Here is a 20,806-nt window from a genome sequence, read left to right as displayed (position 1 = left end):
CACTGAGTCTTCTCCCTCCTCTACTGCTGAAGCCTGGCTCCAGAGGAACAATGCCTCATGTGCAGCTCACAACTAAACATGGAACCAGTCTGGCATTCTCCAGCTACCACTCTGTCACCTCCCCTCTGACCGATAACTAAATCCCACTGAAGTACCATCAACCTCCAACCTCAAAGCCATCCCTTTTCTAGAACAATCTAGCAACGCTTGCTGAGACAGCTAGAACACACATAAGCCAAATAGAAAACGAAGAAAGACAAGTGTCCACTCTAATTCACAGCTGTTGGGGAGGATGGGCTTCCCTTAAATTGAGCAAGGCTACCAGTGCCTCTGTGAATACAGCGATGGAGAAAACGGAGGAGGAAACTGGAGACAACAACAGTCTCTTCCCTGAGCTCCAAGCAACAGCAGGCATCTTCTTCCTGGAAAAGTCTCAAAGGCCTTGAAAAATTCTCTGCTGTGATATTAAAATAGGGCACCATCTAAGACAGTTCTTGGTTCCACAAATTGTGTACCACTCCCTAGAACAGTGTGGATTACCATGTTCATAAACAAATAGAACATATCTCATCAGGAAGGTCACAAGCTCTCTTCTACCATGAATCCGATATGAATAATCAAATATGCAGGAAGCTGGTTAGCAAAGCAACTCGGCCACACTGGAGATTTGAATTTAGGTGAAGGAAGGGAAGTATAGTAAGATTACAAAAATCTCTTTTGGATTATTCCAAACAGTTACTAGGAGAGAGAGAGGGGAATATAAAGAGGGATCCACTGACTTCTACCATCTGTTGGTAATTAAGAAAAACCTTTTCCTCCTGAGAAAGATAGTGCTTCATCAGGCCATGCATCTGATGACCTAGGAGGCATCAGGAATCTCTGCAGAGATTAAACTCCTCTGTTGGATACAAAAGATGCTGGTTTCACCACAGACTGGAACCCTGGAGCTCTGCTCTGAGCAGTCCTCTTTTAGCTCTGCCAAAGCCAGACTTCAGAGAAGTAGCACACTGTCTGAAGCCCAGATCAAAGCCTAGCAAACCAAGCAAACCACAAATCAGTGATGATCCTGAACTGGGCCTTAGATCATGCTACTATACTCGGCACTGGTGATACATTAATGAAGACTTTCCACTCTGACTTGCAATTTTCCTGCCCATGAGCTGGTCTGGCTGAACACCCTGGGCAGGGCCCAGCAGCGGCTTGAGGGGAGGGGTGGTGTGGGGGGGCGGATCCCAACCAGGCTGGTGCCCTCTCAGTTCAGGCTCTGGCCTGGTCTGAGGCTTGTCTTTGCTTGTGGGCGACACAGGAAGGCAGAACTGCAGGAAGGGAGGTACCGGGTGGAGCCTGCAAAACGTGAAGCATGGTGTAGGTGGTGGCTTTGTCTAACTAGTCAAGAGTGGGAGCGGGATGGGACGGGGGACTTAGTATCCTCCAAGAAAGAAACCATCTCTCTGGTAATACTTTAAAAAGGGTTCCCTTTGCTCTCTGCGATGGGCGGGAAAGAGAGGGAGCCGTGGGCATAGTTCATTTTAAAAGAGAAAAGACTAGAGCTTTCTTCTCCTCTTTTCACCCCTCCCTATCACCAATGACCCACCTCCCCGCCCCCTGTCCATTAACCATGGGTAGAGGCTCTGTAGCTTGGCCTTTCTCATAATTAGCTTTCTTCATGGCCACTTCCAGACTACTAGGCGCCTAGGAACTGCAGTACCCACCCTCCAAACCCAAACCCGGGTTGTGGGGTGTCGCCCCATCCCTACTATACGAGACTACAAAACCCGGAGAACCATGCGCGACAGGCAAGGCCAACTCCCAGGGTCTCGCAGGGGTCCACTTGGGGGATGTAGTCCGACGATCGGGTTGCGCCTCTAGCTTAGAACAGCAGAGGGGAGTGAGCGACTACAATCCCCACAGTGCTCGACGAAACGCGGAGCGGGCGAGGCGGGCGCGGTGGTTGCCGGGGGCGGTAGTCATATGACAGCTCCAGCTAATTAAAAACAACGGCAGGGAGTAGCGTGGGAGACTACAAGTACCATGGTGCATCGCAAGGAGGCGGCACCCAAGCCTTGCAGGCCCCGGCAGAATGACCAGGGCGATGCATGATCGCCGCAGGCGTGGGGAATGGGCTTACCGGTGTGTCGAAGGAGAAGGCGCACTCGTCTTTGTGGACCCGGTCTCCAGCCTTAGGAACCCGGATCGTCGGTAATACTGACAGCAGCGCCTCCTCACTCAGCTCCGCCATGACACCGGCAGCAGCTCCTCCACACACAGCGGCTCCCACCGTTCCTAATCCCCCACCCCCTACTTTTGCGATCCAATGAGGACTACTCGTTAGGTGCATGCGCTACAGGAAAGACGCGCGAGAATGGCAGTTGGACGAGCCTGCCTACGAGTGCTCCGCCCTCTGCCCTACTCTTGACTAACACCAATGAAAAGCGCTTCCAATGCAATCGATGGTCGAAAGGACCAATCCCACTCTTCCAGGGTAGAGCGCCTGTAGAGCGCTGAGATTGGCGCCGGAGTTCCTGCTGCTCGCTTTCTGGGATCCCTACAGACCCTTCGCGTGCCTTCTATTGAAGAGCAGAAACTGACGGTTGTTTAAACCAATCTCAGTAACTTTCTTGGGGACTCGTCCAATCGGAAAATAGGCAGCTGTGTTCTTGGTATTTGAAAAGAGGCTATCCAATGAGGCGGAGTTTGAGAGGTTAGTGATTGATAATGCCACCAACGAGTAAAGATTACTATTTTTCTCGCCTCAGAAAAATCTTCATAATTCCGTCTCCTCCTGGATTTATATATAATAGCGTAATAATTTCTTATTTTTTAAAAATAAAATAATTTGGTTTTGAAACTCGGAATCTCAAAAGCGAAGACTGGGACTCCTCAGAGCCTCACGGTGGACAACTCGTGGCCCAATACAGAACAAAAGTTCCCTTTTATCAAAGAGGCGTCACCCCTGGGCAAGCCAAGCTGCTGCCCATTGGCCCCCTGGTCCCCATGAGCGACGTCCTCCCAACCCAATGGCTTCCTGCAGTGGAGGCGGTTCTCACATAGCGGGCCTATAGGAGTCTGCGTCGACTCAGCCAATAGGGTCACAGAAGGGGGCGTGGCGGGAGGTTTGAAACTCAGCTCCGGGAGTTGAGGCTTGAGCAGCAGTGCACCCAAAGGTGAATTTGGGGCCTGGTAAGTGTGATTTGAATAAATTAGAGGGCCCGGCAGACCCGGAATGAGCCGCCTAGTCAGCTGCGCCAGTTTTTGTCCCCGCAGAGGCTTCTGGCCTAGTGGCCAGGAGGTTCCTCAGCTAGTAACCGGGAAGATTGGGTGGTCTGGAGTACGAGGTCGGACATGTTCGCAGTGAGCACTGAGACCTGAGTAACTTCTCACAGGCATCCCCTCCTTGCCCCGGGCCGGGCCTTGCCCCACCCTGTTCTCCTGGTTGAGATGGGCTCAGCCAAGAGCGTCCCAGTCACTCCAGCGCGGCCTCCGCCGCACAACAAGCATCTGGCTCGAGTGGCGGACCCGCGTTCACCAAGTGCCGGCATCCTGCGCACTCCCATCCAGGTACTCTGGGCCAGGTGTGGGATAAGCAGAGAAACTGCCCGAATTCTTGGGCCTCTGCCTAATCTGATTCTGAGAGAGCCCTCTGCTTCTCTACTTTGAAGCTTCATTTTCCACATTCTCAACTCAGTGGGTAGGGTAGGCTGAATGAAGGCCTTAGCAATTCCTACCTGGAACATCTGGCCTGAGGCTGGAGACTTAGGAGAGAAGAGTCAGGGCCCAGACTTTTCTAGACTTTGGTCCTGACAGGTGGAGAGCTCTCCACAGCCAAACCTACCAGCAGGGGACCAGCTGGAGGGTTCTAATCAGGCCCAGGGCTCAGATCCCCGCTCTCCTACCCTTGGCATTGCACGGACACCTATGAAGACCAGCAGTGGAGGTAAGTGTTGGGCCCAGGGAATTCTGATAAGGCTGTCAGCTAGCAACCTTGGGTGGGGTCATTGAAGCTATCTTCTCAGGACTCCTCCCTAAAGGGGCCTCTAACCTCTTATTTTGAACCCATCTCACTCTTCCTAACACTTTGCTCCCTCCCACCTCAATTTCCTTCTTCCCAATTCTTCACCCACTGGGACATGAATCCTAAGGCTTCTGTATGTTTTCCTCCTTGCTGAAGAATTTGTATTAGAGGGTCACTGTCTCACTTCACTTCTCCCCTCTAGAGCCCCCAAGTCCACTGGTGAAAGAGCTGAGTGAAGTATTTGAGACTGAAGGCCCCAAATCGAACCTTCCCCCAGAGACCGTTCTGCCCCTAGAGGCACCTTCATCTTCTGAATTGGACTTGCCTGTGGGCACCCAGTTTTCCCTTGAGGACAAGATGGCACCTGGGAGTCAGACTGAGCTCCCCTCTAAGCAGGTGTTTTCCGAGGAGGAAACAGGACAACCCTCAGAAACTCCTATGGCCAGCCAGGGCTCAGACAAGCCCCTGAGAGACCTCGAGACACCCAGATCTTCAGGTACAGAATCTAAAGGCAAGGTATAGGGAAGAGAATTGGGATCATGTTCTGGGATAATGTCCACAGATAGTTTAGGAAGAATAAACTGTAAACTCCTAATTTTGGCTCCTTGCTTTAACTCCTTACCCACTCTAGGTTCTAAACGCAATAGACGAAAACCAAATGGCAAGGTACTAGGGAGATCTCCCCTCACCATCCTACAGGATGACAACTCCCCTGGGACTCTGGCACCACGACAGGTAAAGGGAGAGAGGGTGAAAGCTAATACTTGGAAATCCAATGTAGAGGTTGGGAGGTCCTTTTACCTGATCATCCACCTCCTGAACAACCACCCTCCCTTGCACACTGCCTTTTGCAGGTTAAGCGACTTTCTCCCTTGAGTGAAAATGTTAGGGAACTAAAAGAAGGGACGATTCTGGGAACTGGACGCCTTCTGAGAACCGGAGGACGAACATGGGAGCAAGGCCAGGACCACGACAAGGAAAATCAGCACTTTGCCTTGGTGGAGAACTAGGCTGTGTGTGGTCCCAGCCCTAGGTTCACCAGGGGTTTAGTGATATTTCATGTCTCCTCACCCCTTTCCCTGGGAGACTGGAAAGGCTCATTTTCTTTGACCCTCTGAACTACCAGCTCGGGAACTGAGAGTTTTCTTGGGCTTTCTTTGTGTCTTATGTGTTTCTTGTATATTAAAGGAAGTGATTTTAAATGCTGGTGTTAAGTGTTATACCTAAACCTAGCACTGGGTCCTCTGTAGAAAGGCAGCCCAGTGAGCTTGTGTTCCCTGGCCTGAGTGCCCACACTTATACTCCCCTTAAATCTTGGTGTTCCCCAGGGCTCTGTCCTTGGCTCTTTCCTCTTGCTCTTCCTAGGTGTTCACTTCTAGAGATTAGCTACTACTTACTTATATTCTGGTAACTTCCAGGTCTCTCTATCTAACCCTGACCTTTATCTAGCTGCCCCGTAGGCTCTTAAAAGTCAGTTTGTCTAAAGTTAGATTTGTTCTATTCCCCCAAAAGGCTATTTCTCAGCCTCTCTTCTTTATTTCTGTGAGTAGCAGCATTATCCACCCAGTTGCCCAAACCCAAACCTTGGCCATCATTTTGAATCCTTCCCTCTATTTAATATCCCATATCCTTGCACTTGGTCACTAAATCTTGGTGACTCTATATCTTTAATCTCTGCCCCCTCAGTCCTATTGTTCTAGCATGTCTTGTCATCTGCTTCCTACCTTTTTCCTTCCATTCCCTTGTCTCTCCCCTCCCTCCACTGTATTAACCCACACAGCTGCTAGGGCCATCTTTCTGAGAAGCGTAGCTGACCACGTTACTTCTCTGTTCAAATCTTCAATGGCTCCCCATTGCCCTTAGGATAAAGTCTAGACTCTAGCTTGGCATTCCAGGCCTTTTATAATCTGATTCTTTCTCAATGTAACTCTCCTGTACAAACACACAAGTACATACCATAGGCAGGCTATAGTGTACTTCTGCACACATGCTCCCCAGCCACCTGATGAATACCTTCTCTCTTGCCCCAGCTCGGGCCTTCCCCACAAGGCTTGGGCTTCTGCTTCTGCCCTACTTTCCGCCCACAAGCTGTCTGGTACCCAACATTTATCGCTACACCTGTAATACTTTATTACTTAAATGGGAACTGAATCTTTCTGGAAGAGAAGTAAGTGAAAGCCAACATCACAGACAAACCAGGGTGCTATACTTTATTGCAGGTACTTTAGGAGAGAAGAAAAGGGTAGAAAAAAAGAGAAAGCATGAAGCAGGGGGCCAGGACCCTGTGCTGCCAGAGACAGTTATAAGACTGAGCACCCTGTGCCCTCCAGGTCTGGACAAAGGTTGTAGCTCCAGGGGAGGAATCCTAGGGCCTGGGGCCTCACACTGGAAGCCTGCCGGGCCTGCCAAGGGCTAGGGAGGGGCCAGTTGTCCTTGCTCATTATGGGAGAAGCTGTCATGGAGAGGGGAGGCCATGGGAGAAGATGGGGCAGTTCTCTGCCCCTGTGTCCCTGATACTGCCTTCCAAAGGCATACTCCCCATGTTCCCCACTGTCCTCAAAGGAGAAAGCTTGGTGGGAATAGCAGCTAGGGTATAGGAGAGAAATCCTTAAAGGAACCTTAAAGAAATTGGGCAGGGGAGGGGACAGCTGAGTGTCTTCATGGCCTTTTACCTCCCCTCCTCCAGCCTCCTCAGTTCCAGATTTTGAGGAAGCTGTCCCAGGAACCAGTGGCCACCGCCATCCCATCAGCTGTAACCCCCAGGCAGCTGACCCTGTTGTCGTGGCCGGAGAGGATACCTGAGGAAAAGAGAGAGGAGATAGCCTTCCTCTCCGTGCTGATTTGGCAGGGAGCGTGTGTGCATGTGCAGGAATCCTAGGTTAGGATGAACTGGGACTCTTCAGCCCCTGTGGAGACTGGAAGACTGAAAGAGGATTAGCCCTAAGTGGTGGGGTTTCTCTTGAAGCCAATCTTTCTGTCAAGAACCTGGGGCGGCCGGGGTGGGGGAGGGCAGGGAGGAGTAGGGAAAAGTTGCAAGTGTCAGTGTGTTATGTGAAAAGCAGGAGGCACCTTAATGGGTGCTGGAAAATGAGGAAAGTAACCCTTTCATGTTGTTCCTTTGTTTATAAACGAAGAGACTATGGAGTCAGTCAGTGGCCCAGTGCATGGCCCAGAGAAATGACTTGCCCAAGGGCACACAGAAAGTAAGCCACAAAATTAGGATTTGGATCCTGATTCTCTAGCCAGTGTTATTTTCATTCAGCACCTGGCTTCTAAGAGAAGAAACCACATTGATTCAACTTCAGACCAGGCTGGTCCTAGATAAGCCCCTAGGTTGGGTCGGGGCCCTCAGGTCATTCTAGATCTTGATTCTGCTCATTGCACAGTCCCCTGAGGCTGCCCCTTCCTTCAGCCGATGCCCCTGAAACCCAGACTTGACTGAACATTCAAGGCCTTCAGGCCTGGGGATAACCTGAAGGAGCCCCTTAGGTGGGGAGCAGCTATGACATTGGGTGGGAAAGGGCCCCTTAGAGTAACTTTGTCTTTGAGAGATGGGAACCAAGAGGGACCTGATTCCAAGTGTAGAGCTCAGAGTTATCCAGTAATTAGAGAACAGCAATAGAGGGGCTGGTCCTTACCCACACGCTCGCCCTTCATGGAATCCCAGACATTGCAGTTGAAGTCATCGTAGCCTGCGAAGAGCAGGCGGCCACTGAGGGAGAAGGCCACAGATGTGATACCACAGATAATGCTCTCGTGGGAGTAGGCAGTCAGCTCCTGGTCTGCCCGCAGGTCAAATAGGCGGCAGGAGGCGTCGTCCGAGCCTGTGCAGATGGCCTCTCCGTTGGGGAAGAACTGAGGGCATAGGTGGCAAGAGGGTCAGGACTCAGACCTGGGCAGCCCCTGCCTCTCCTGTCCTCCCCCTGGCTCTTGCCCTGGTAGCTCCAGGGCAAACCACTTCCCTCAGCCTCCTTGTCTGTCCCTTCCCTGACCGCAGCATTGTTCTTCACGGCTGACGTTTACCATGCACCAGCTGCAAGCCAGTGGCTCCCCAACACCCTTCACTGGCTCCTCATAACAGCCCTGCAGGCAGGCATTATTCCCACAAGGCTGAGGGAGGGCAGGCAGCTTGCCCAGAGTCACATGGCTAGAAGGGCGGAGGTTGTCCCAGACTCTTCCAACTACAGTCGGCTGGATCAGAATGTGTAGGAGCAGGGCCAAGTACAAATGTATAACCTGAATCTTATCATGAGGAAATGTCAGATCAACTCAAATAGAGGGAAAGTCTGCAGAAAATTGGTTTGTACTCTTCAAAAATGTCAATGTTATGAAAGACAAAGAAAGGTAGAAAAATAGTTTCAGTTTACAGGAAACCAAGAAGATGTGGCAAGAAAATGCAATACATGTTCCCAGCAGAAAGAAAAAAAAAAAAAAAAACCACTGCTGTTAGGACATTTTTGAGATAATTGGTGAGATGTGAAAATAGACTGTAGACTATAGTGTCGTGTCATCGTTAAATTTCCTAATTTTAAGAATTATATCTTAGCTATGTAAGAATGGCCTTGTTTTTAGGAAATACACACTGAAATATTAAAGAGTAAAGGGGCCTGATTTCCACAACTTAACTCTCAAAAGACCCAAGGAAAAAAATAACACCAAAATGTATCTATATCTACATCTAGGTATAGATAGATCCATCCTTCCCTCCCTCTACAGAGAAAGAGTAATAAAGCCAATGTGGTAAAACGTTAGCCCGAATACGTAGATGGGAGTAGGAGTGGGAATAGGCACTCTGTTACTTTTGCAACTTTTCTGTCAGTTGAAATTATTTCAAAGTGAAAAGTTAAAAAGAAAGGTGTAGGGAGCTCTGGGAGGGAGTGAAGGACGTGTGTGTTGGGGGGCAACAAGGCTGTCCCGGGAGTCAGAGCACAGAGGGGGCTCACGCAGATGGCATTGATGTCCGACTCATGGCCAGTGAAAGTCTGCCGGCAGGTCCCTTCCCGCACGTCCCAGAGCTTGGCGCTGGCATCACAGGCCCCCGAAATGAAGAGTTTGAAGTCAGGAGACACAGCCAGGCTCATGCAGTCCCCCGTGTGTCCCACAAACACAGTCTTCTGCTGCCCGGTCTCAATATCCCACAGAGCACTGCCAGGAGAAGGTGAGACTGTCACAGAGAAAGGCCAGGACAGAACTGCCTCCCAAGCCCAGAACTCACAGCATTCTGTCCTCACCACGTGGTGTCTCCTGAGCTGGTTACAATGTTGTTGTCGTCCAGGAAGCGGCAGCAGGAGAGATAACCTGGGGGTGGTTAGGACAGTGCCCTGGTTGTAGAGCCACAACTGGCCATGCCGGGGGCTTCCTTGGACCCCTTGGGACAGAATGGGGAGAGGGTCTCTTACTCACCTGTGTGAGCAGAGAGCTCCCGGCTGACCTTGACATTGCCCTCACGGGACTTGAGGCTGTAGATGGAGCACATGTTGTCTAGCCCCCCACATGCTACGAAGTTCCCTGATGGGGCATAGGCACAAGTCATGACCCAGGAGGAGCGCAGCGGAATGGCGTGCACCTGCAGGAGGGTGGGGTGGGCAGAGACAAGACCTGGGTTGAGCTCCCGGGTGGGGATGGTAGACATAAAGCCTCCCAAGGAAGGACATGGTGATGGAGGGGCAGGAGGCAGGCCTGGTACCTTATTGGTGGTGTAGGTGTCCCACACAATCAGCTTTCCATCTTGCGAGGCACTTACCAGCAACCTGGGGAGAGGGTACCCCATGTCACCCAAACGCCTCCTTCCTCCCTCCCCCTCCCCTCTGGGCACCTCTCAAGCCTCACTTGGAGTCAGTGGCCCAATGCATGGCATAGATCTTGGCCAGGTGTCCCCTTAACGTCCGCCGTGTCCGCATCTGGACTCGTCCCACGACCTCTAGGCCAGACACCAGCTGCAGAAAAGGGGGCATTAAAAATCAGGTGAGCAGGGTATGTGCCCAGATGTCAGTGTTACAGCCACCAATCTGTACAAGTTTCTGTTTCATACCAGGCTCCAGGTCAGGCCCCCAGCCTTAGAGAAATAAGTTCCTGCCCTAGAGTGGCTCAGGGTTGATGTGGGAGGGAGCTACATGTATGTCCGGTGGCATGTTATTAAGTGTTTAACAACCGCCTCGCCAGTGTGGGATGGGGGAGGACGAGGGGAGGCGGGAGGGTGATTTCTATCCTGTAATTCTCCCACCTTGACCAATTTCAAGTTACCAGTGTGAAGTCACTGAAACATGACTTAGGAAGAGATGCACGCATTCGACCGTTCCAAACCACTAGGAACCTGCCCCCACACCATTGCAGCCTGACCAGGTCTTTAACTTGGTACCTAAAGTATCACCATGACCTTGAACTGCACCTCCTGAAATTTATGGTCCTATGCCCCTTAAACTCTATCCAGCTTCTAGACTTAGGCTGAGGCTCCAGGGCCAATAGATTTGACTTGCCATTTACCTGCTCTGTTATCTTGGGCAAGTTACTTAACCTCTCTGAGCCTGTTCTCTAATCTATAAAATTTTTATAGCACCTACCTTATGGGGTTGTCATGAAAATAAAATGAAATTATTTAAACAACTTAGCCTGGTGTCTGGCTCATGGTAAGTGTTCAGGATATTTAATCCCATCTAAGATGCTACAGACTCTAAGAAGCACCTTTCTTTTATGTATCACTGAGAAAAAAATTCTAATTTTCATTGTAAGGCATCATCCAGTATTGGATGCAGCTTGATTACAGAAATGTCAAAATGTGAAAAAATGTGCAGCTTAGAATTGACGAAGTACAGTATTAGATAACTAGTAACTAGAGTCTACAACGCTTTGTGGTTTCCAAAATACTTTCCCTCTCTTTATCTTCACCACCCTGGGAGGCAAGGGGATGTAACCAGTCTTGTTTTATGGACGAGGATAGGGACAGCGTCTTGTCCTTAGCCTCCAATATGATGCTTTCAATACAGTGCCTGGCCCAGAGCAGATCTCATTGTTTGTTGAATGAATTAATTAATATCATTCCTCATTCCAAGGACATGCTGTACTAAAGCTTGGGCTAGTCAGGGAGCTCCCATCCCTTCCCCTACCCACAAGCCGCCTCAGGGGGACAGGAGTCTCACCTCTGCCAGAGTAATGTCAGCACAGGCTTTCCTGGCATCCTGGGGAGGGGAAGCAGACATCAGGGGAGGAAAGGGCGGGGGTGGGGTGCGACACATGTGCCTCCGAGGTAGGTGGGCTTGGGGCTCTACTGTTTGGGGACATCTCAAATATAAGACCCAAGTTCAGGAGGTCTCTGGTAATTTCCAGGTCAGAAGTCTCTAAGGTGTCACTCAGGAATGAATTTAGCCTCCTTCCCCTTAGGCCACACTCCCTCATGTCCCCAGCTTCTTGTTTCCTGGGGTCCCCAATGAGAAGGTTCTGAAGTTACGGCAATCTGCTTCTTGAGCTGCTCCGCTTCCTGCCGCAGCTGTTCCATCTCCCCCATGGCTGACGAGTTGAGGGGTACCTCCGGCTCCTGTCAGGAACACGGGGTAGCTGTAGGGGGATCCCCACCAGACCATGTTTCTGTCCCTCACATCCCACACGAGACTCCTCATGAGGGCTGGAACCCACTCCAAGAAATAAGGAAACGACTGAGTGTCCTGCACCACCTCCCCCACCAGCCCCTCCAAGTTCGGATCCTGTGCTGCCAGCCCCAGCCCTGCCCGAGCCCTCCCTGCAGCCCCCAACTCCAGAGAGCGGAACCAGGCCAGCTCCCTCTTACTTGGGCTCTGACTGGACCTCTCCCAGGTTTCCAGCTCTGGTTCCCAGGCGTCTCCTCACTCCTTCAGCTGTGATGCCAGCCCGTCACCTGCCCTGGCTCTGCTGCCAGAGGAACTGGCCTGGCCTGGCCCCACTCTGGGCACTCGAAGGGGGGGGCACTGACAGGGGAGGGGAGGGCCAACCAGGTCAGGCAAATGAAATCAGCTGGCAGGGGTGGGGGAAGAGGACAGGGAGAGAGGTGTGTGGCTTCCAGAGAGACTTGGGCCCAGCATGGGGGAGGGGAAGGAGCAGGACTGTGGGGCCATAGAGGAGCAGCCCCCCACAGGCAGCTCTGGAGGGAGGAGGGGTGGAAGGGGTGCTTCCCTGGTCTGTCTCTTTGCAGGCAGAGAGAGGAGCATCAGGCCCCATGGGATTAGAGCAAAGCTGTGAGGATTAAGGGTTAGGGTTTGGGAGGGTGCAAAAGAGCAGTAGTCACCATAGCTCCAGCAGCCCCCTCAGGCCCTGGCCCCCACCAATGGTGATGATCTTGGCAGTCAGGGCCTACCTAGCAACCAGTCCAAGAGCCAGAATACAAGGGCGAGAGATGGCCCATTTGTCAATACCCCAAACTGTGTCCCTTAGCTCAGGGTGGTGGGGGAAGAGGGTTCTGGTGAATATAGGGAGGGTGCAGGCAGGAGCTGAGATTAGAAGGGACTGATCTGGATAATCCTTCTTCCCAACAAACCCTAACCAGCTGCCCCAGGGTCTGATCCTGGGGGGCAGGGGGAGGTACAAGGGATTCAGAGAGAAGGATGGACAGGCCTGCCCCTAGTCTGGGTAGAGAAAGGATTGCAAGTGGAGGGCAACCCCATCCCGTGCTCCCACCTGGGGTTTGGCCCACTCCTTGTCCCCATGACTCACGGGGTCCTGCTGGGGCTGTGAAGGCAGGAGCCAGAAGGATCAGGCTGCCCTAAGTCTTGGCCAAGCTCAGAGGGAAGACAGGGCTTAGAGTTGGAGGCCCAAGGAGCAGCTGTCAGGGGTTTGGGTTCATTTGCATGAGGGGAGCAGGTGGCAGAGATTTCCCTGACAAATCACAGGCTTAAATGGCCCTGCCTCAGGGAGGCCCAAAGACACCTGTCTCCTCCCAGGCCAGCTATAACCACTCCCACCTTCAACGGCCGGGGCCACGGAGACAGAACACACTTGACTGGCCCTGGCTGAGGGACCTTCATGTTCTTTATTGACAGGCTGGGAGGGGGCTGGGAGCGTTATTCCCTCTCTTCATATGAAGCAGTCAGCCTCATCTCCTGCCATTTCTTTCTAGGGAGGCATTGTGTCTTCTGTCTGTCCTAGGGTAGGAGGTCCATCAATTGGGGCCAGGCCTGGCTCCCCAGACCTGGTGAGCTCTAGGCTGGTCTGTGCAGTGTCCTCTGAGTTCAGTACTGGACAGTCCTTGTGATCCCCAAGATTGTCGGGGTACAGGGACAGAGAGCTCACTGTTCTGCTCCTGTCACATGGGAGCTTCTTGTGGGTCCTGGCATCAAGGCAGCCCTTCACAAGTCAGTGGCCACATCCCCAAGGAGCTGGCTCAGCCCTTCATAGCTCCTCTCGGACCCGAGGAGGCTTCCCAGACTTGTCCTGGACTCGCTGAAGCCGGCGGCTAGGGGGCTCTGGAGAAGGGTCTCTGCTGGGCTTTTTTTCCTTTTCTTCCTCTTCTTCTTCTTCTTCCTCCTCCTCTTCCTCCTCCTCTGGCTCCTGCAGGAGCTCTTTGGCTTCTGTCCACTCCTGGGAGGTGGGAAGAGAGTCTGACCCAATACCCTGCATTCACCCTGCCCCAACGACCCTCCCTGAGTCATCTCAGTCCTTGTCCCTCACCTGGCAGCCTGCCCACGCTTCACACACCAGGAGAGATATCCCCTCTTATGCCTGCTCCTCCTCACCTGTTCCCTGTGCTCAGGTGCCCACGTGTGCCACAGCGCCAGGGCACAGCGCCGGCCCCGCGTCACAGCCCACACACCATGGGGATTCTCCCCACCAGAGCTGAAGGCCACGAGGCGTCCACAGCGAGGACGAACCTGAGCCTGGAGGATGAGGACAGGTTCAGCTTCAGAAATAGGCCCTCAGAGAACTTGGCCCTGACTACTAGAGCAGGATGGAGCAGGGAGCACCGAAAGGTCAGCTCTCTTGCCCATCACATCCCACTCCTTAATTGAGGGTCTATCTTGGGACAAATGGAAAATCGGCCTCCACTTGGGGAGCACAAATGCCAGACTGAGGCTAGAGGAGTTGGAGCCAAAGGGAGAAGGGGCCTCCATTGAAGGGTCTCCCGTTGATTCCATCACCCCCACCCCCAGTGCCCTGACTTTTCCTGTGCAATCCTTTGAACTGTGTATGAAGCAATCTGTGGGAATGAGTGTAGGACCAGACTCTGGGGACTGGGGATAAGGATCTTAGGGACATTTTCCACCCCGAGCAGGGCTTGGATTATAGGTAGCTGGTACTGGTGAGTAGAGAAGGAGGAAGTTAGGTGAGACAGAGTAATACATGATGAGAAATCACTGCTCCTCTCCTTCTACCCAATTCTAGCCCCTAGTTTCTACCTGGAACTAGGGTCCGGAGGGGCCACTTCAGGACCTCCTGGAGGACATAATCAACCTCTGCTAGGAGAACCCCTGAACACAGACAAGTGGTGGAGAGGGCAGGAAAGGAAAGAGTTAAGGTGGCCCCAGCCATTTCCCTGCATTTGCCTCTGGGAACCTTCTGTTTTGAATCCTGAGCCCACAGCCTGGCTCCCTGTCCCATCACCCACCCTCCACCCCACTTACCCTGACGGTGAGGGCGTTGGGCTCTGTGAAGAACAGGTCCCCACCCTGGAAGTCATCGTTGAGGTAGAGGAGTCCACTAAGGGAGGAAAACAAGAGGCAGTGAGATCTCAATCCAGGCCCACTTGCCTGACCCTGGAGGGGCTACCCACCTGTAGTCTCGATAGGTATAGGCTGGGGGTTCCCGCCAACACTCTCCAGTGTCAGGGTCCAGGATGCAGTTGTCGGCATGCACCGGGTGGCTCAGGTCCATGCGCTGCTCTTGCTCTCCTAGGAAGCAAAGGGGTGTGGTGAATGCTTCTATGCCTCCATGACCATCCACCACCATCCACGCTCACCCTACAGCTCTGGGGTCACAGCTGGGCAGAGAGGCCAGGCCCCAACCTGGGCAGGGCAGTCAGAGTCTTTCAGGAGTGAAGAAGAACCCGCACACTTTGAGGATGCTGAGGGTGTGCAGGGGCCCGAGGTTGGGGAGGAGCAGTGGGGGTCCTGGCAGTTACCTTCGATGGCACTTCGGCACACCAGGTGGGTGAAGGAGAGATGCAGGGGCCTTTCTGGGGAGAAGTAGGCCTGAGTCAAGGTCCGCACACGCTCGCTCACCTCCAGAAGCAGCTTAGCACCCTGAGTGCCCACAGCCCCAGCCCGGGCCAGCTGGAGACAGTGGAAGGAAGGGCAAGAAAGGAGGGAGGCAATGGAGGGGTGGGTTTGGAGTCTTTCAGCAGCCTGCCCTGTCCATCGGCACCAACTGCTCCTTCCATTGGCTCCACGACAAGAACTCAGGCCCTGAGGTCTCGGAACAGCCCCTCTTCAACACTGGGCAGAGGACTCAAAGACTCTCAGAAGAGCCCCTCCACAGCAGAAGCCCAGGCCCTGGTGCCCAGCCTCCTGCATACCCTCTTCTCCAGCTCTGGGCATCAGACCAGGGCATGGAGGTTTCTTCCCTCACCTGTGCAGCCTTGAGCACCGTGAGCCCCTCGAAGCGTTCATGGGGGGTGTGAGGGGAGCGGCGGCCTCGATAGCCAGACCTGGATCCAGCCTCAGCTGCATCCTGAATAGGGGGGGAGGTGACTCTGGAGTCACTGTCCTTTGGTCTCAGACTACATCCCACCTCACTGCCCACAGGGCTAAACCTATCCTTCTCTAGAAGAAGCTGGAAGCTCCCAGAGTTCTCTGGTGGTTCCTTTTCCTGAGCTGCTGCCCTTCCCCAGAGAATGACTATCTTCATGTCTGTACTGTCACTATCTGGTCAAGATCTGGAATCCCGCTCACCGAGGGATCTGTGCACAGAACTCTAGAGAGCATCAGAGTGAAGAAGGAGCCTGTGAGAGGGTAAGGACAGCAGGGAAAGGGGGACAGGAAGGGCCTGATTATTCATCCCTGATGAGCCAAGAATAGAGGAATCTCTCTGGAAACAGGATCCCAGCTGGAAGTTCAGCAGTCAGGCCAGGTCCAGCCAAGCTTGCTCTCTCTCTCTCTCAATCTCTCTTTCTCTCTCTCTCTGACATCTTTCCTCTTGACACGCTCTTGGACAACATGAGAACCCTTGATGCAATGTACCACTTACACAGCCGCCTACATGACTGTCATCACCTGGGGTCTCCTAGTATTTGGATATCCCTTTCCTGACTACTGTTCTTCTGCCTGTGTTGAAACTCAGTTAAAGTACCACTACCTAGTTACCCCATATATAAACCTCATCTTTGAGAGACCACCTTGTCATTCAAGCCTAACTTTATATTCTTGTATTCATTCATTCAACAAATTTGTACTGAGTACCTACTATGTGCCAGGCACTATTCTAGGCTCTGGGGAGACAACTGTGATCATGAAAAGGTCCCTGCTCTCATGGGGTTTATATTTTCAGAAAATAAACAAAAACAAACAAACAAACCAGATCAATTCAAATAAGTGTTACAAAGAAAATGAAAACAGGGCTATCACCTTGAGAATGCCCAGGCAGGGGCTGGAGGACAGCTAATTGATGAGATGACATTTAATTTGAAACCAAATGATATAAAGAAGTCACTTGAATATCTGAGGGAAAAATGTTCCAGGCGGCAGAAACAGCACGTAAAAAGATCACGAGGCCAGAACGAGTTTAGTGTGATCAAGGAACAGAAAGGTCCGACTTGGGAGTTATCCTTGATGCTATTCTTTCATCATCTTCCACAGAGATTTAGTCCTTAACTTCTCTACCTTTGATTTTCTAAATATTTCTCTTCTGTCCCCGTTCTCCGTTCTGTTGAAATGAGGACCTGACCCCGGGCAGTGGCACTCTTGCATCGCCCCGGGGTCTCCTCCTTGGCTCTCCTCTCCCCCTGCATTCTCTACACTGCCACTAGAGGGATCTACCAATTCTACAAGATGGTGGTGACTCCAGACTCTGCACTTGGAGGTTGCACAGGAACACGGAAGCCAAGCCCTCCTTAAATCCTTCAATAAGCTGTCCATCATCTACAAATAAAGTTCCAACTCCTTGGTGGGGTGCAGAAGGCCCTTCACCATCTCTCCTGTGCCTCCACCTCTGGGTGTCTCCCCTATAACATCTCTGAATAACACACAGCCTGATGATAACAGTGACAGCTAATACTGAGCACTTTCTAAACTCTTCTAAGACCTTGACCATGTACTAACTCATTTAATCCTTACAACGACCCTATGAAGAAACCACTGTTCTGGCTCCATTTTATAGATGAGAAAATTAGATTCATAGATGTTAAAATACATTGCCCAAGGTCACACAGGTAGTCACTGCGGGGGCTGGCCCATGCCCTTAACCCCTGTGTTCCACTGCAGTTTCCAGAATACACATTGTTCTTCTCCCTCACAGCCTGACTCTCCTCCCATTCTCTGCCTGGTTAACTCATCCTTAAGATGGATCTCAAATGCCACCCCCTAACCCAAGCCTTCTATGACCTTGCATTTCGGTACTTCTATTTGGAAGAGTATGAGGTAGGTACTTCTTTTAGCAAACTTAGGGCAGTGGCTCTAATTACGCATCTCCACATATGATTCCTTCTCTCTACAGGGAGCTCCCGAATGCAGGGTTCACCTACCTCTCCCTGGAACCTAGAAGCTTTGCATACAGAGCAGGTACTCAAAGAGTGTGTGTTGAAGGAACACTAGCCTAGAATGAGGACTGAAGCTTCAAAAATGTCAGACTCATTGTGGTGAATATGGCTCATTCAACCCCAACGAGGAGGGGATGCAACGGGTGGGAAAAGAGGCCTGTGTATCTAGCGAGCCATCAGCCAGGCCAACCACAACATTCCAAGGAATCTACACCTGCAGACTCACACTTTTTTATGCTTTTATGTTTTTTGCTTTGTTTTGTTCTTCCTATCAATTTCTAGCAAAATTTCTTTGTACGGAATGTCCACCCCATGCCCTCTAAGCTGAGAGAAAAATTAACTTGTCCACAGAAGTGAGGCAGTGGCAGGCCCAGTCCCCACTGGAGAATCAAAGGGGGCAGAACATGGGGCAAGCCAAGAGCAAGGAAGCAGGCAGCCGCGCCTGAGGGCTCCTCACTAGCCAACTATGCCACCTACTCACGGGTCTTCTTACCTTGGCCAGCTGCAGCAGCACCCCACACTCAGCTGGGGTGAGCAGACCATCCAACACTGCTCGCTCAGACCCATTCAGCTGTCTTGCATCCTGGGTCAGGGTTACTCCCTCTAGGAGAAGGACATCTGTAGGGGAAGGGACAAGTCAGAGGGAGTTGAGGGTCCCCTGAAGGTAAGTCCCGCAGTAGCCCCAGCTGGCAGGCCTCGGCTGGCAGGTCCCAGATCCTCCAGGCTCCTGCCTTCTACTCTCCCAGGAACTTACCTTTCCAATAAGTCAAGGGCTTCTGCTGCGGAGGCTCATGGTCCCAAGACCGCTGCTCTTGATCCTCTCTCAGGGGTGAGAGACATGCTCAGTGGATGCACAGACCAGTCCAGACCCATGTTCCCCAGACCCAGCCTCTCAGGACCCCTTCCATCACCCTCCAGCTCAGGCAGGCCCCTCCCACCACAGGCATCACCTACCTGAGCTTTTCTCTAAGTGTCTCAGGGATGAAAGCTGCTGGGGTCCAGGGATCCTAGAACAGTCAAGAAAAGCGCCATCACCCACCAAGTCCAGCCCCGATCCCTGACATTAGACTCTGAACTACCACATTAAGGTTCTCCTGCTTCCAGAGAGCAAGGTGTGAAAAGCCCTGGGAACTGGGCCAAACTCTGTAATAATAAGAATAATAACAACAACAAAAAAAACCCTTACTATTTGCCAGGTGCTATTTTAAGAGCTTTATACATGGAAGTGGGATGGAGAGAAGTGGAGTTACTCACAGGATCCTTGAAGCTGGTCCCCAGGTGCTCCATGGCATAGTAGAGCTGTCTCTTCTCCCCAAGGGATCGAAAGACGAAGCGCCGAATGTCCTAAGGTGGGGTGGATAGCAGGGGGTGAGACAAGGAGAAGTTCAGTGGGGCACGGAAGTAAAGGCTGGAGGAGAGGAGGGCAGCCCCAAGTTCTGGAGGACAGCCTGCATGCTTCTGGAACACTTCATCGTGCCTCTTTATTCAACTCAGCAGCTTCAAGGCATCTGGGCTCAAACTGGGGGAGAACTGTGTACATAGGGTGGGGGCAGGCAGGGATGAGGTTATGAGAAGAGGGATGAGCTGGCGTTTGGACTCAGAAGTAGTGTCTGAAGTGGGAGTGGGGATTGGAGACAAGTCAATACTGGACTTGGGGTTGCCTCTCGTGACTAGAGTGTTTAGGCAAAAATGGGGGGTGAGATCCAGGTTACTGCTCAGGTATACTTGTTTGATTTAGGGCTACCTCACAGGGTAAGAGTATGTGGGGTTACCTCTCTTGGCCCGAGGCCCGGTCTCGGCTCCCCAAGCTGAGTCTGATACCGGTTAAGAGCTTCCTTGGCAGCCTCATCCTCCGGGTAGAAGAGCAGGACACTCAGGACATTTTCCATCGCCTGGGACAGATTCCCCACTGGAGACGGAACAATAGAGTAGGGTGGGGTATATAGACTGAGAATAGCCTTGTTCCCTGGGCAGAGGCGGCAATGGTAGGTCAGAACCAGACCGGGAAAAGGTAGTCTCCCAATGCCAATCAACTCCAAAGGCCCCATTCCCTGGCAGACATGCTTCTTCACTACTGCTTCTTTCCAAAGCTTACTCAAACATACCTGAGCTGAATGTGCAGAGTTCAAAGGGGAGGAAGAGAGGAGAGAATAAAGGAAGTTGAGAAGGAGCCCTGTGACCCATCTCCCGAACTTTCTACAATGGCGCCAAAGGAAAGCAAGATAAAGTCCTCCGGAAGTGATGGTCCCCATGGAGCCCTGACCAACTACAGGTCCAGAGACAGATGGGAGGGATGGAGAGACAGGGCTCAGGATACCATCAGAGACAAAACTTCCCTTCCCTGTTTCCAACCCGACACCCCCAAGGGCTCACTCTTCCCCAACTGACCCTGAGCATGGGCCTCGTGCAGCCTCTTCAGCTGGTTGGGAAGGAAGTCAGGGACAGGGAACATGCGACCAGGCCGTGTAGCTGTGTCCCCCACACAGCGCTGCCGGCATTGCAGGACCCGAATCCAGTGCCCTGCGGAGGACACACTCAAGTCACTCAGCTTGTCATGTTCTTCCCCTTGGTACCAGGTACCCTTCACTCTCCCAGCTCTTTACCTGCAATGGCCTCATAGAGGCCCCCCTTGCTCCCAGTTCCTTCCTCTTCTTCTTCCTCCCTTTGCTGCTCCTCAGGCCCCTCACAGTCAGCCCGGCAACTCTCTATCTGGGACAGGCTCTCCTGCAGGGCTTCCTCAAGCCTGGGCAGTGCCAGTCCTGTCTCCTGGCGCCCCAGTAGCTCTAGGCCAGAGTCATAGGCTGCCTATTGGAGAGGGGAGTGGTCAGTCACCTGAGATCCTGGGGGAGGGAGTGCCAAACAAGATCCAGAGGTAAAAAGAAGGGGAAGGGTGTTAGTCTCATTTGAGGCATGGAGTGCAGGTCTCACTTCACCCTGGGGAAGACAGGAGTGGGCCTCAGAATCGGAATGTTATAACAGGGGACTTTAGGTATCCTCAGGAAGAAAACTAAGTCCCAAGGAAGGACTCTCCATCCAGGGTCAGAGGACAGTTCCCAGATCTCCTGATGCCCAAGATACATAGGGCCACAGTCCAGGGAGGCCTGTGGATTCTGCTAGTAAACAGCTGGGGGTGGGTCAGGGAT

General features: G+C 52.3%; 4 protein-coding genes across 7 annotated transcripts in view; 1 reads left to right on the top strand and 3 right to left on the bottom strand.

Moving 5' to 3' along the window:
• Positions 1–2,487, bottom strand: part of USP5 (ubiquitin specific peptidase 5) — a 13,979-nt gene extending 11,492 nt beyond the window's left edge. For both annotated transcript variants that reach the window (XM_025048685.1, XM_006914647.3), the window contains exon 1: positions 2,129–2,487. In XM_025048685.1, coding sequence (XP_024904453.1) covers positions 2,129–2,338 — 210 coding nt within the window. In that variant the 5' untranslated portion in view covers positions 2,339–2,487. The remainder of the gene's footprint in view (positions 1–2,128) is intronic.
• A 72-nt stretch (positions 2,488–2,559) lies between these two features.
• Positions 2,560–5,214, top strand: CDCA3 (cell division cycle associated 3). 3 transcript variants are annotated; one of them, XM_025048688.1, is made up of 6 exons: positions 2,560–2,701; positions 3,384–3,558; positions 3,805–3,934; positions 4,215–4,523; positions 4,644–4,747; positions 4,867–5,214. In XM_025048688.1, the coding sequence occupies exons 2-6, from the start codon at positions 3,439–3,441 to the stop codon at positions 5,020–5,022; spliced, it is 819 nt and encodes a 272-aa protein (XP_024904456.1). In that variant the 5' UTR covers positions 2,560–2,701; positions 3,384–3,438; the 3' UTR covers positions 5,023–5,214. The 3 variants fall into 3 exon arrangements, with proteins under 3 accessions (XP_024904456.1, XP_006914708.1, XP_024904455.1); XM_006914646.3 differs by lacking the exon at positions 2,560–2,701 and adding an exon at positions 3,031–3,180 and having other exon boundaries at positions 4,215–4,508; XM_025048687.1 differs by lacking the exon at positions 2,560–2,701 and adding an exon at positions 3,031–3,180.
• Positions 5,215–6,206: 992 nt separating this feature from the next.
• On the bottom strand, positions 6,207–12,850 carry GNB3 (G protein subunit beta 3). Its single transcript, XM_025048686.1, has 10 exons — positions 11,793–12,850; positions 11,457–11,543; positions 11,149–11,187; positions 9,842–9,948; positions 9,699–9,762; positions 9,416–9,578; positions 9,244–9,310; positions 8,956–9,157; positions 7,651–7,867; positions 6,207–6,810 (listed from the first exon to the last, which is right to left on the bottom strand). Exons 2-10 carry the CDS (start codon positions 11,511–11,513, stop codon positions 6,704–6,706), a joined length of 1,023 nt encoding a protein of 340 aa, XP_024904454.1. The 5' UTR covers positions 11,514–11,543; positions 11,793–12,850; the 3' UTR covers positions 6,207–6,703.
• Positions 12,851–12,988: 138 nt separating this feature from the next.
• Positions 12,989–20,806, bottom strand: part of P3H3 (prolyl 3-hydroxylase 3) — a 9,579-nt gene continuing 1,761 nt past the window's right edge. Inside the window, exons 4-16 of the mRNA XM_015591454.2 lie at positions 20,267–20,470; positions 20,052–20,183; positions 19,436–19,572; positions 18,918–19,007; positions 18,618–18,670; positions 18,418–18,485; positions 18,157–18,281; positions 15,539–15,640; positions 15,093–15,243; positions 14,745–14,862; positions 14,596–14,671; positions 13,711–13,851; positions 12,989–13,555 (exon numbers count right to left, since the gene is read on the bottom strand). Of these exons, the coding sequence (XP_015446940.1) occupies positions 13,367–13,555; positions 13,711–13,851; positions 14,596–14,671; positions 14,745–14,862; positions 15,093–15,243; positions 15,539–15,640; positions 18,157–18,281; positions 18,418–18,485; positions 18,618–18,670; positions 18,918–19,007; positions 19,436–19,572; positions 20,052–20,183; positions 20,267–20,470 (1,586 nt within the window). The 3' untranslated portion in view covers positions 12,989–13,366. The remainder of the gene's footprint in view (positions 13,556–13,710; positions 13,852–14,595; positions 14,672–14,744; positions 14,863–15,092; positions 15,244–15,538; positions 15,641–18,156; positions 18,282–18,417; positions 18,486–18,617; positions 18,671–18,917; positions 19,008–19,435; positions 19,573–20,051; positions 20,184–20,266; positions 20,471–20,806) is intronic.

The sequence above is a fragment of the Pteropus alecto genome, unplaced genomic scaffold (assembly GCF_000325575.1).
Source record: "Pteropus alecto unplaced genomic scaffold, ASM32557v1 scaffold94, whole genome shotgun sequence".
Classification (NCBI taxonomy): domain Eukaryota; kingdom Metazoa; phylum Chordata; class Mammalia; order Chiroptera; family Pteropodidae; genus Pteropus; species Pteropus alecto.
This window is presented reverse-complemented; position numbering and strand designations above follow the sequence as displayed.